At 52.8% G+C, this 14328-nt stretch overlaps 1 protein-coding gene across 2 annotated transcripts in view; it reads right to left on the reverse strand.

Annotated features, from left to right (window-relative positions):
- patj (PATJ crumbs cell polarity complex component) overlaps nucleotides 1–14328 on the reverse strand; it is a 79242-nt gene that overhangs the window by 8707 nt on the left and 56207 nt on the right. For both annotated transcript variants that reach the window (XM_084676360.1, XM_084676359.1), the window contains exons 30-40: nucleotides 13690–13886; nucleotides 11372–11463; nucleotides 5789–5861; nucleotides 5466–5558; nucleotides 4938–5024; nucleotides 4138–4212; nucleotides 3778–3907; nucleotides 3499–3605; nucleotides 2426–2509; nucleotides 1706–1899; nucleotides 1000–1147 (exon numbers count right to left, since the gene is read on the reverse strand). In XM_084676360.1, the coding sequence (XP_084532486.1) occupies nucleotides 1000–1147; nucleotides 1706–1899; nucleotides 2426–2509; nucleotides 3499–3605; nucleotides 3778–3907; nucleotides 4138–4212; nucleotides 4938–5024; nucleotides 5466–5558; nucleotides 5789–5861; nucleotides 11372–11463; nucleotides 13690–13886 (1280 nt within the window). The remainder of the gene's footprint in view (nucleotides 1–999; nucleotides 1148–1705; nucleotides 1900–2425; nucleotides 2510–3498; nucleotides 3606–3777; nucleotides 3908–4137; nucleotides 4213–4937; nucleotides 5025–5465; nucleotides 5559–5788; nucleotides 5862–11371; nucleotides 11464–13689; nucleotides 13887–14328) is intronic.

The raw sequence follows: 14328 nt of genomic DNA on the forward strand, positions 1-14328 counted from the left end.
CCACCACCCTGGAGACAGGCTGCTAGCAGGCGGGGTGGTGACACACAGCCAGGGTGGGGAACTGTGGACCAAGAAGCCCCTTCAAATCTGAATACAGATTATATACAGAGACGGTTCCCTGACTCTGACCACCGAAATACCGTAGAACGTAGCTGGATCTTCTTCTGTGCCCTGTCTGCAATACTCGTACATCGCTTTGGATGAAAGGGTCTGCTCAATGAGTCAAATGTAATGTCAATAAAACTCAATGAAATGGTCCGTGGAAGGCCAGAAGATGAGCTGTGGACCAAGCCGCCCTTCAAGTCTGAAAACGTCCCTTCCCTTCAACTGTCCTTGAACCGTGACTACAGATCAGCCTCCGTGGTATATGTGCGTGATGTTAACAATCACTGCTGCTTGGCACACACCTCAACCACACGAACTAAACACGTCAACATAGTAGAAAAATACATTTATGTTTGATCCTTTTCATCCACAGGCCTCCTGGTTCACACACAGGGCTGTGGCAGTGGAGTGTGTACATCACCCTACAGAGGTTGTGTCTGATAAACACAGCCCACAGTCTCCACCCCCTGCTGCTGGAGCAGGTGTGCTTGTCTGTGCTCTTCCCTAGTACACCAGTATAGGCAGCGTTAACCCGCATGCAGGCTTGTAGGCCTTCTACAGTGGCAGCCTTGTGGCTGGAACAATGGCGCCCTCTGGTGGTGAAAATATAGGGAGCCTCTTGGCATATTCGATTCAAATCACGTTATTTGTTCCAGAGGAAATGAAAGATTCAATTGTGAGGCACATTGAGTTTTAGGATTGGTGAATATTTAATCTGTGGTGGATTTGAATGAAAGTGTTAAATTATTATTTTTCTGTAGGAACTACTGACTTACTGTCTACTTCAGTCTTATCTTACAGAGACAAGTAAAAAAAAAATTCAGTCTGTAGATGTAAATGTTAGGTTTTGAGGGTGTGGCCTGACAGTCTAAAAGTGCTCGCGTGACCTCTGACCTTGAGGATGGCGGCCACCGTCTCCTGCGAGGCCTGTTTCATGTCGTCCCCGTCGACCGACAAGATCTGGTCCCCCTGCATCAGACGTCCGTCCAGCTCCGCCGCGCCCCCCTTCACCACGTCCGAGATGAACACACCCGTACCATTCCTGAGGAGGAGGAGGGGGGGGGAGGAGATGGAGGACAGGAGAGAGGAGAGGGAACAGAGAGAAAGAGCAGATTAGAGGAGAGGGTTTGGAGGATGGAAGAGAGGAGGAGAGAAGAGGCAAGGGGGAAGCTGCTTGTGGTCCAACACAGGTCCCTGGGTGAGCTAGCGTCCCTGGGTGAGCTAGCGTCCCTGGGCGAGCTAGCGTCCCTGGGGTGAACTAGCGTCCCTGGGCGAGCTAGCGTCCCTGGGTGAGCTAGCGTCCCTGAGGTGAGGTAGCATTCCCTGGGGTGAGCTAGCGTCCCAGGGCGAGCTAGCGTCCCTGAGGTGAGGTAGTGTCCCTGGGGTGAGCTAGCGTCCCAGGGCGAGCTAGCGTCCCTGGAGTGAGCTAGTGTCCCTGGGTGAGCTACTGTCCCCGAGGCGAGCTAGCGTCTCCGAGGCGAGCTAGCGTCCCCGGGCGAGCTAGCGTCCCCGAGGCGAGCTAGCGTCCCCGGGCGAGCTAGCTTCCCCGGGCGAGCTAGCGTCCCCGGGCGAGCTAGCGTCCTCAGGTGAGCTAGTGTACCTCTTCCCCACGATGCTGAGGCCCAGGCCTCGTCCGCTCTTCTTCTGCAGCTCCACGCGGAACACGTCCAGGTTTTCCTCGTCGCGGTACTGCGCCTCGTCCCTCAGGACGGCCAGCTGCACCAGGGCCGGGGTCTGCCTCAGGGCGGCGATGGCGTCCTCGTGGGCGGCGCCGCGCAGATCCACCCCGTTCACCTGGAGAACGGGCACGCACGTTAATACACACACACACACGTTAATATACACACACTGGACTTTGCACAGGAATTAATGCACATACTGTACACACAAGCATGTATGTTTATTTCAAATATACATACACACACACACTTGTGATCGCAAAGGCCTTCATTCACACCCAAAACATCACCCACTCATTTCTCTAAACTACTGTCCCTGCCTGTATGTTGAAAACAGAGCTACCAGACAATTATACTGAGATAAAGGTAAACCAACTGTTGTCTCCTAGCAGTAAGATATTCATTTAGTCCAGTAGAGGGCGTCATCGTCAAAGATTAGCTGGGTTGATTGTGGCGTGATGAGCAATGATGTGAGAGCCAGAGGTGAGATCAGAGGTGAGATAAGCCCCTCTGTCACCTTGTCACACAGGTTAAAGACCCACTACAGAATGGGAATGGAAATTATACGGAAAGAAAGGAAGGGAGAGAGAGAGACAAAAGAAGAGAGAAAGAAAGAGAGACAGACGTTTGTGAAGACTGACCTCCAGGATCTGGTCTCCAGCCCAGAGTCTGCCATCTCGAGCAGCTGCACCCTCCTCATACACCTCATGGATCACTATGGCATCCTGGGGAGGGAGGGAGAGAGAGAGAGAGAGAGAGAGAGAGAGAGAGAGAGAGAGAGAGAGAGAGAGAGAGAGAGAGAGGGAGGGGGAGGGGGAGGGGGAGGGGGAGGGGGAGGGGGAGAGGGAGAGGGAGGGGAGAGAGAGAGAGAGAGAGAGAGAGAGAGAGAGAGAGAGAGAGAGAGAGAGGAAATAAGGAGAGAGAGGGAGGGAGAGGGGTGGAGGAGAGAGAGGAAAGAAGGAGAGAGAAAGATAGAGAGGAGGAAGGGAGAGGAAGGGGGAGGGAGGAGAGAGAGGAAAGAAGGAGAGAGAGGAGTGGAGGAGGGAGAGAGGGGTGGAGGGGAGAGAGAGAGGAAAGACAACGAGAGAGAGAGAGAGAGAGAGGGGGGGGGAAGAGGAGGGAAAGAAAAGGTGGAGAGATTGAAGTTGGGATGTGAGAAAAAAGAAGGGATGGAGCGAAACAAGGAGAGAGGGAGAGAGAGAGTAAGGGAGGGATAAAAGTAGAGAGGGAATGAAACAGACACATATATTATAGAGAAATAGGGTAACAGAGAGGTAGAGAGACGGACAAAGAAAGAGATGGAAACAGCCAGAAATAAAAAGTAATTTTCCGTGAGGGATCAGGAGTGAAATCACATCACTGCGGAGCCACTGAAGGAGCTAAATCAATATGATCCGCATTATCCATAATGCAGCAGCACTGGGTTCCAGGCAGCTAGTCGAACCCCTCAGACTGAGAGGCAGGGGAACGAGGGCAGAGGGGGTGGAGAGGGAAGAGAGGGAGATGTGGAGGGCGCGGCCAGGGGAGATCTCACAGAAGAGGACAGGTGCCTCTCAGTCAGTCCGGTCTCCCCCCAGGGCCCTGCATGACGCTGCGGATAACCCCTGCTTCACACACTGCCCTCAGGCGGCCCCTGTATGTGTACGTGTGTGTGTGTGTCAGTGCAGGCTGGTCGCTGAGGGTTACTGGGTGTTTGGGGGGGGGGGGGTCTTACCAGCTGGGTGTCTTTGCCCCCTACGATACTGAGGCCCAGACCGGAGCGGCCCTTAGCTATCTCTATCACCGTCTCCTGGCCTGCCACGATGGGGCACGTAGCAGGGTCTGTGGACAGGACCAAGCAGAGGGAGGGATGAACCAAGTGAACATTCACAAAAGGTTAGAAATAGAATCGCCCGGGAAGCGACGCCCTCACAAGTGGGTGACAGCTGTTTTATCGAAGGGTAGCAGTGACGGCACTGACGATCCTAAGTCAATGTGAGCGTGATGCGCCTACCTCTGGTGCTGGAGGGGAGGGCAGGGCTGGTGAGGGGCAGAGGGGAGGGGGCCAGGGGAGACAGGGGCCCATCGGCAGGCCTCGCTGGCAGCTTGCTGGAGCTCCCAGAGACCCTGGGCAAGCTGGAAGTCTACGCACACACACACACGACAACATTTTCTTTTACGTTCTGCTTTCGCTCGAAAGTGCCACCTTAAGATGAATTTTGTATGTTCTCATCCACTATTAAACTGAGGTGGTCTGATACTGTGAAGACACCTGCTCTCTTTAGGGAGCTTGTGTGAAAGTGGGCCTTTCAGGAAGGCTCCGGCGGGAGCTCATTTGAAGCGGAGCCCCGTATCTACCCGGTCCTCCTCTCACCTTCTCCTGCGGGCCAGGGCCTGTCTGAGGAACACTCTCGCTGCTCTCTGGAACCTTCTCGGACGACCTCAGCTTCTGGGGAGAGCGAACGCGCACACACACACACACACACACAGAGGGAGGTAGAGTATGCAGTGGCAAAGGTATAGGGAGAGAGACAAGGAGAGGAGGAGAGAAACAGAGAGGGAGAATGAGAGAGAAAAGGGAGGGAGTGGGATGAGAGGGAGAAAGACGGAGAGAGGGGGAGAGAGAGAGAGAGAGAGAGAGAGAGAGAGAGAGAGAGAGAGAGAGAGAGAGAGAGAGAGAGAGAGAGAGAGAGAGAGAGAGAGAGAGAGAGAGAGAGAGAGAGAGAGAGAGAGAGAGAGAGAGAGAGAGAGAGAGAGAGAGAGAGAGAGAGAGAGGGTTAGGACAAGAAGTAAAACCCGTGGCCCTATTCAGTCAGACGCAGTAAGCAGGTTTCTAGGTTAACGAAAGATGAGAAACAGAGAATCACTCGGGGCACTAAACACTTTTAAGCAGACTCAAAAGACTTCACAAGACTGACAATGTTCAGCTAGTACGGAGACAACCTTGGCTGAGACAAAGACAAACTGTCTGGAAGAACTTGATAAGTGTGTGAACTTGTGTGTGACAAAAAAACATGACACACACACAAAAGACACCTCGTGGATTAAACAGTATTGGGTCGACTGTCGATGATCCAATACTGAGCTCCTAACCCTAACCCTCTCTTGTTTCTGTCCAGGAGTTGTTTCAATTAAGAGGAAGGGTGAGAGAGGAAGTGACACGGAGGGGCTGACCTTGGACACCGTCTCCCCCTCTCGAAGGCTCTTGGGGCCGCCGTCTCTGGAGACGAGCTCGGCGGTGGACCCTCCACACACCTGCTCCTGGGAAGCAGCAGGGGGGGGGGTGAACGAGAGTAAAAGAAGGAGTGAGAGCCGTATGGAACGAGAAAGAATGAGAGAGACAGAGAGAGAGATAAAGAGGTGAGAAAGAGAGAGAGAGGTGAGCAAGAGAGAGAGGTGAGAAATATATATAGAGAGAGAGAGGGGTGAGAAAGAGAGAGGTGAGAAAGAGAGAGAGGTGAGAAAGAGAACAATAAAGAAAGAGAGGAGAAAACGAGAGAGGCGAGAGAGAGAGAGAGAGAGAGAGAGAGAGAGAGAGAGAGAGAGAGAGAGAGAGAGAGAGAGTATGTCAGTGCGATCGTCCAAAACCAGGGTTGAATTTGACTGTCTCAGTACCAAAGTGTGTCCTTGCATCAAGCCTTGAGAAACACAGTTAACTACAATCTGTTCCAGTCTGCAACAGCGAGGGCTCCGGTCCTGTACCTTGCCTGGGGCCATCTCAGGGGTGAGGGCCGGAGTGTCTGGGGCCCGGGGCTTCTCTGAGGGGGGCTGAACCACCGGGGTTGGGGGGGGGACCTGGAGGGGAGAGTCACAACACAATGTTCTAGAAATGACGATGGAACTGGCCTACAATATAAAAAGCTTGCGTGGATAAGGAGGCAACATGTAAAGACTGGGTATGAATAGCTTGTATGGAGAAAAAACGTAAGGGAAAATAGAGATACCGTTTTTTTTGGTTTGTTAACGTCAGACCGTGTGTATGTGTGTGTAAAGTGTGAAGCAGTGTGCATGAGCGTGTGTGTTACCTCAGCGACTGGGAGGGCAGCAGGTGGGTTAGGAAAGGGAGGCACAGCCATCTGGTTGATAGCATCTTCATTCCTACGGAGGGATTGGAAGGCGGAACCAAGGAGCGACAGATTGGAAAAAGGAGAGAGAGAAATGGTCATTCGAGGATTGGACCTGGCGTACTGTATACAGCCTGCTTGACTATTTGCTATTCCACTAAACAACCAAAGACCATCCTATATTCTTGTCATTTTTTGGGGGTGATCTCACACAGTAAACCACAGGTAATGTCTCTTCCTGCTGCATGTATACCGTGCAACCTGATGGGACTATGCTGGACGTGTGTCTCACAACCAGCTTTGATCCTCACATCAAGAGCCTTTGTCCCAAGAGCAAGGTCTGTCCAGCAGCATGGTGCAGCTTTAGCGAAAGGTTACCCTCACCATCCTCTGGTGTCCAGCAGAGAGAAGCTGCCATCACCGACAATACACCTCCACGCACAACCAATGACCCTGCCGTACTTGATTTGAACTTGATTCTATTTGACAAACGTCTTTAAGAAGCTTTCCTCCATTCTCTCCTCCGTCTATGCAGTCAGAGCCCGGTGCAGGTAGCTGGTAGAGCTCGTCTCTGACGTGCTCCCAGTGTGACGGAGACACTCAGCCATATGTTCAGGGGACCTGCGTCCACCAGCCCTCCCTTACGTCTCCCTGGCAGCTGCTAATAAGACTATTCTGGCGTGTGCACTGGGAGGAGGGGAAAATACAACATTTAGACGGTGTGTTAGCTCACAGCGCCGTGGGGAAGACTAGCGCTGGTGGTGGGGGGCTGGGGGGTGGGGGCTGGGGTGTGGGTACAGAACATATCAGAGCAGACAGATATTACATAAACCCTCTCCTCCCCGCGGAGTTCGGTTGAGAAAACACGGGGGCGGCAAATCAACAACGGTTCCCTCTTGTATGCTATTGAGCCACAGGCTGGGATCAGATAGACCAACGCGGCGACGACGACGACAAAAACATTCCCGCGCGAATCCCCCGCGCCCTCGCGGAGACACCTGCCGGGAGACGCGCGGCGGCATATGCCGCGGCTTCGCCCTCAGGACCCAGAGAGCACCGGAGAGCGCCGGCTAGCGCGTCCGACACGGCCTCTGTTTGATTCGCAGACTTGACATTCAGTCAAGCCATCTGGGTCTCAGCCCAAATTAGCATGAGTGAAGGTGAAAGGTAAGAAGTGCACAGATATTCATCTTCATTATCCCGGGCTCTGATCTGGAACCAGCCTAATATTTATTCAGCAAGACGAAGCGTGTGACAGGAATGATGAGATGGCATCAGTGGATTCAACAGCGGTTTGATATCCTCCTCAACTACCAGGTGATCCTTCCTAGCGTGGACATCATTTGGGGGATATTTTTTCCATTTCTAAACTCTGCTGCTGACAACATTCCAAAGCCAAGTATGGGCTACATTGTAAACGTACATATCAATTATTATTTGTGAAGGTATATGTAAAGTGCTTTTTTTGAAAAGTATATGTTCGGTGCTATATTGTAAATGTGTATGTAAAGGGCTATATAATGTAAAGGTTGATGTAAACAGTGAAAGACATATCACCCAGAGCAGCAGAGGAGAGTGAAGACAGGCATCTCTCCACAGCGCGTCACGATCAGTCCCCAAAACTGATGTCACCTGTTGTCCCGTCTAATGACTCAACGTGTAGTCCTGTTCGATGACACCACTTCACATGTAGTCCTGTTTGATGACACCACTTCACATGTAGTCCTGCTCGATGACACCACTTCACATGTAGTCCTGCTCGATGACACCACTTCACATGTAGTCCTGCTCGATGACACCACTTCACATGTAGTCCTGCTCGATGACACCACTTCACATGTAGTCCTGCTCGATGACACCACTTCACATGTAGTCCTGCTCGATGACACCACTTCACACGTAGTCCTGCTCGATGACACCACTTCACCTGAGAGGCATTAACTGAGGACGGGGTGGTTACAAGCCTTCAACACCAGTACAACTCCAGCCGTAGGACCCCTCCATCTTCTTTCACTTCCTGATCCTCGTCTTCCTCACGGGTTCCTTCCCTGTTCAGCAGCCTCCAGCGCCCCAGCCTTCACTCCTCCTCCTCAGTGCCCATCTGCTGTCTTCGCCTGGTCCTTTCTCCAGCCCCCCCGCCCGCCCCTTCTCCTCTTAGTGCCGGCGCAGGGGCAAAGCTCCGAGCCCTCGCTCAGAAAGAAAGCCCGCAGGGATCATGGATGGAGCCCGGGTCTCCCGACATCAGAACGTTGAGCTTCCGGGGTGGTTTCCTGGAGAGATCCTTGTCGATCCTCCTCTGCTCTCGTGTTGTTCTGTGCAGAGTTCTGTTTTCGTTCTTCCCGCCCGTTCCTTCCCGTTCTCCCAGGTGTGTACGCTCTCCCGGTTAGCGTTAGTGCAGGGGGCTCGTGGCTCTCCTCCACGCCCTCGGTCGGCTGGCGTCTGGGGGAGGGAGGGGAGCACCGACCCCCTCTCCTGTCTCTGTGGAGTTCAGGTGGTTGTGAGGAGGGAGTTGGCCTCCCTTCTCTGGACAACAAGGTGCGCTAGGATCCGCTCACGGTCTACCCCTCTCTCCTCGTCCCTGTTCCTGCTCTCCCTCCCTCTCTTACGACTTCTCTTCTGTTCTCTCTCCCTCTCGCCTCCTCCCACTCGTTCACTGCTCATTGCCGCCACCCCCCACCCAACCTTGTTTTCCCTCTTTCCCTAGATCTCTCTTCTCTCTTCCCTCCCTCCTTCCCTCCCTTTATTGTCTTTATTGTCTGACCAGTAAGTGACCCTTTTCCAATTACCGTTAATGTGTTTTTTTTTCTTCCTCTTCCTATTTTGTGAAGGTGAGGGCAGGCTGGAGGACAGAGACAATTTATAGATCTATCAATCTGTAGCATCCTGTCGACACCCGGCACAGACAGACCCACTGCTAACAGGCATGCAAACGTCTGCAGGAAGCACTGTTACAGGAAGTGATGTTACAAGAAGCACTGTTACAGGAAGTAGTCACGGGAAATGCCGTTGTTTGGGGACATGTTTGTGGACCCCTGAGCGCACGTGTCGCAGCGCTAAGCTCCCCGGGATGTGCGGAGAGAGACACCAGCTTGGTGAGTCACACCAGCTCTGAACCGTCATCTTCAAGTCCCCCTCGCCCGCCCCCCCCCCCCCCCCCCGCTTTTGTTTCCATGGCGATTTTGATCTGGGAGGCATCCTGTCTGGGCAGCGAGGCTCGTTGCCATCCCGACCCCTGGCCAGGTATAAATCTTTCACAGGCGGCCTCGGGGGGACGTCTTGTAATGGAAGCTCCGACACGCCGTGACCTGGTCCTCTCCACACCTGACCAGTGTCCGGGGGAAAACAAGCCTTTCTCCGGCTTCACAGTAACAGCCTCTCCGTGACTGGGGGGAAGACTTCAGAGAGCTACTTAGAAGAGGTCACGGGACGATCATCCACACTCGGCATCCACTCAGCTTCATTACACACGGGTGGGACTTTCAAAACGGCTCATCTGCCACTCCCCCCCCACCCCACCCCCCCATCACACTTGATATCACGGAAAGTACATTTAATGGCCGCATCGGAAAAGTTGCCCCGCCACGTGTGAAAACACACCTACGCTCCTGCCTTAGCCCAATCAAAGATGTACACATACATTGAGCACTGTTCCAGACAACGAACCCCAAGTCCTAGGCTAGGACTCCTAGCCCACCATGACACCATGCAGAGGAGCCTGTGTCCTGACTGAGTTTGTTCACGTGAACGTTCTCCTGTCAGAGCTGACGTGACGGCTGTTGACCTCTGACCCGCGGGTGTGAGGGGGAGCTTGTTTTACAGGTCAAGCTGCTGATTGGCTGCTTTCTGGTGGACTGGTACTGACAGAGCATGGATGACCTGATGGAGAGGCTTACAGGCTAGGCCTGTAGGATGGATGCAACAAAAAATAGGAGCGCATCTTAACTGTCCAACACCTCACCCAAGAGTTCAGTTTCTAACAACCATCCACCAACCACCAATAAAAAAATCACTGCAAGCAATCACTTTAACCTGACATCCTCCATTACGACCTCTTCTGTCCTTTCCTCCCGGCCAGATCCATTCCCCCCGTCTTTTAATATGACCGGCCCCACAGGTGACTGGCTGGGCCCCGCTGAGCTCAATTACAGAGACTTAAAGAGACTGCGTGAGGGGAGGAAATGAACTGGGCCCTGCTCTCCACGGTCCCCCCGCTCCCCCTACCGAGACGTGATTAGCCAGGAAGAGCCTTGGAGAGCGGGGGGATTGAGGAGGAGGGAGGAATGGAGAGATGGGGACAGAGAGAGATAGAGAGAGAGAAAGAATACAAATGAGAGGGGAATAATAGCCATAGGAAGGTAGTTGGACTTAAAATAAATCTCTAGTGGTAAAGACAGAGATGGAGAGGGTAGATAGGCCCTAAAAGGATGAAAACAATGCATTAATAAGCGCACTTCATCTCTCCCTCTTCACTGCCTCCCTCTCTCCCTCCCTCCTCCTTCCTCCCATCGCTAAAGCCCCACAAAGCCTTCAGCTGACACCCAAACCGCGGCTGTTCTGCGGTGAGTAATGGAGCAAGGAGGCTAATGGTGGTGGCAGGTGCTTATATCTGCTCTGTGTGAGACAGGGAAGGGAGCGGGACAGTCTTCAGGAACACCGTGTTCTGACAACGCCTCATTACACCTTCATTTCGAAGGACTCTGAATGGAAAGGCTGTATACGACAACAGCAGATGGTGAGAGGCAGGCTTGAACACTTTTAAAACCACCTTAGAATGGGGACACTGTTGGACGATAGTTTAGGGTTGTGTGACTGGGGCACAAGCTGTAGTTTACTAGCTACAATTTAGGGCAGTGTAACAGGGACACTAGCTACAGTTTAGGGTGGTGTAACAGGGACACTAGCTGTAGTTTAGGGCAGTGTAACAGGTACACAAGCTGTAGTTTAGGGCAGTGTAACAGGGACACTAGCTGTAGTTTAGGGCAGTGTAACAGGGACACTAGCTGTAGTTTAGGGCAGTGTAACAGGTACACAAGCTGTAGTTTAGGGCAGTGTAACAGGGACACTAGCTGTAGTTTAGGGCAGTGTAACAGGGACACTAGCTGTAGTTTAGGGCAGTGTAACAGGGACACTAGCTGTAGTTTAGGGCAGTGTAACAGGGACACTACACTGGCTGTAGTTTAGAGCAGTGTAACAGGGACACTGGCTGTAGTTTAGGGCAGTGTAACAGGGACACTGGCTGTAGTTTAGGGCAGTGTAACAGGGACACTGGCTGTAGTTTAGGGCAGTGTAACAGGGACACTGGCTGTAGTTTAGGGCAGTGTAACAGGGACACTGGCTGTAGTTTAGGGCAGTGTAACAGGGACACTAGCTGTAGTTTAGGGCAGCGTAACAGGGACACTAGCTGTAGTTTAGGGCAGTGTAACAGGGACACTAGCTGTAGTTTAGGGCAGTGTAACAGGGACACTAGCTGTAGTTTAGGGCAGTGTAACAGGGACACTAGCTGTAGTTTAGGGCAGTGTAACAGGGAGGGTGGGCTGGTGTTACCTGATGAGGATGATCTTGACCTTGGAGGAGGCGCTCTTGATGATGGCGGAGGCGTTCTGGTGGCTGCGTCCGTACAGCACCTGGTTGTTGATCTGAGGGACAGAAACACCATGAGGCAAACACACACCTGAGGGGGGGAAGGGGGGGGTCACACTGTGTGCACGTCCTCCTCACACACACACACACACACACGTAGACGAAAAACTAACACACACACAGAAGAACGCGCACGCGACTATTCGTTTCCTCGACCGTTTCGTCCGTGTACAGCGATTGCACCGACGCGTCTGATGTTTGTTTACGAATGAAGCGCTCGCCCAAAGGGCCGGCAGGCGTTTGGCTGCGCTGCTGCAGACGTCGCCTGCCCGGCCCGTCCATGGGAGGATCCTCAAACAGCCATCACCTCCGAACGTGCAACCAATGGGCAGCTTAGCTTCCGCGCTCCGAGATGCTAATCTACCCGGTAACAGGCAGACCAACCCTACAGGCCGTCACCGAAGCGAAAGCGCCTTCGCTGAGCTGTGGGGCAGCTTGAGCCAGTGATAAGTACATAAAGGGTGTGTGCAGACTTGAGAGAATCCCTGTGGGGGTAAATTAGCGTATTATTGTGTATGTGTGTGTGTGTGTGTGGGGTGTGTGTGTGTGTGGGGTGTGCGTGTGTGTGGGGTGTGCGTGTGTGTGTGTGGTGAGTGCCGTTGCCTCGGTTGCAGCTTGTCGGCAACATACATTTTTCATGGCGTTACTGAGACTGTTGAAATGAGTCGAGCGAGCATGACGGAGGGAGGATGGAGGCAGCAAAGGGAGGGAGGAAGACAAGATGAAAGACACGAGGCTCTAGAAAGATACATGGATCTGAATTCATGTCAGACAATCAGACTTAACAATGAGACCGTCAAAGGATCTGTGGTATTCAGCTCGACAGAGACAGCCTCCATTGTTGCATTCAGTTGTCATTGTTAACTTATGTTTGAAGGGACTTCTCCTAGACTGCCATAAAGGGGTGTTCCCAAAAGCTAAAAATAATCAATAAAAAAAAAAAAACAGTGTGCTATGAAGGTTTTGGGAAGTGTTCATTTCCACTGCATTATGCATTGTGGCTGAGATATATGAAAAATATGACTATAATTGTCTTCCAATGGCATAAAGACAGTAATTGTATTCGGATGATTTTAAGACGACATTATGAAAACCCTCAAACGGCATTGTGACATCATCATGACAATCCTCTGATGGCATTGTGACAGTGCTCTAAATGTTTTGTGACAGTGTTCAAAGGACAAACTTTTCCTTGAAGAGTTCCAAAGGCTTACTGCTCAAACCAAACACTTCAATCATTTGTTTTTCTGCCTGGTCTCTTTGCTCTTGTCGACCCCTCTACATACGACACAAGACACTTGAACAAAGGGCGACCAGAGAGGATTCTAGCAAATAAGGGGAGGATAATGGACAGTTGAGATAAATTGATGAGGAGAGGGAGAGAAAGGCATTCACATGAGGTGAAACAAATGTTCGATTTTTGTCCCTGTGGCTTTCATCACATGGCTTTTGGGAGTGATGCACAAACACAGACACACACATTCACGCAGACAGACACACACACACACACACATTCACGCAGACAGACACACACACACACGCACACCCTGTTCTCTCTCGTCTTGTGTGATGGATGCCCTGGTGCCGAGGGGCACTGATTCTCTCTCTCTGTCAGAGTGGCAGTGATGGAAGCTCTTCTGCTCCATCCTGCAGGGGAGACTCGTGCCCCACCTTTACGAAGCACCGTCACATTAAGAGGGGCTGGGGGGGGGGGGGGGGTGGCAGCCGAAACACCCGACCTTGGGAGAGACTATTCTGGAAGAGCCGTGGGGGCGAGAGGCAGTCAGGGGGACGAGCGAAGGCTTCACGTCCAAAACATTCGACCTTGAGACAGACTTGCACAACTCCCACAGCAAAGCGTGGTGGGCGTGGTGTGTGGCTCATGAAAAGACGCTTTAGGGATATGACCCTCTAACCCCTGGGATTTACATGTAGTCATTGAGCAGACACTCTGATCCAGAGCGACTTACAGTGAGTACAGGGACATCCCCCCCAAGGGCAAGTAGGGTGAAGTGCCTTGCCCAAGGACACGGCCGGGAATCGAGCCAGTAGCCTACTGATTGCTAGCCCGATTCCCTAACCGCTCAGCCATCTGACGTTCTGGTACTCTCTGTACCTCTGTCATTATGTCCTACCAGTCAAGGCTTACAAAAAGTGTGTGTGTGTGCATGGTGTGTATATATTTGTGTGTGCGTGTGTGTCACGGGGGCGGGGGACCCCACCTCCAGCAGCTCGTCCCCCACGCGGATGCGCCCGTCCTTGGCGGCGGCCCCCCCGGGGTTCAGGCCCACCACGAAGATGCTGAGGCGAGAGCGGTCCCTGTTCCCGGCCAGGCTCAGGCCCAGACCCTGCTTCTCCTTCTCCAGCTCCACACACAGCAGCTCCCCGGCCAGCTCCCCATAGCGCTGCCTGATGCGCTCTGCAAGCAGGGAGGGGGGGAGGAAATGACAGAGGGAGGAGAGGTCTAGGTTTTAGCATAACATTGACAATTTACACGCCGTGTGGCCTCATTGAGAAAAGCACCCAGTGCCGTTCTCCATGGTGATTTCAGACTCCCTCCCCTCTCCCCCCTTGCCTCCCCTGCCCCCTCCAGGGGTACAGTGTCTCTGGGAGACCCCAGCACCACAGGCGACGTGCTGGGCCTGCTTGTGTAAACGACCAGCAGGTTTCCTGTGATGGCTCAATTGCACCTGTCTGGCTCGCCGGCCTGCAGAGAGGTCCTGTTCCATATTACATGAGTGCAATTACTCTGCCATCAAGATGCTGAGCTGGGGCTTATAGAGGGAGGCAGGCAGACACACACACACATTCAGACATCCACACAGACACACATTCCGACACACACACGTTCAGGTCTACAC

The sequence above is a fragment of the Hypomesus nipponensis genome, chromosome 16 (genome assembly GCF_054491055.1).
Source record: "Hypomesus nipponensis isolate SF chromosome 16, ASM5449105v1, whole genome shotgun sequence".
Classification (NCBI taxonomy): domain Eukaryota; kingdom Metazoa; phylum Chordata; class Actinopteri; order Osmeriformes; family Osmeridae; genus Hypomesus; species Hypomesus nipponensis.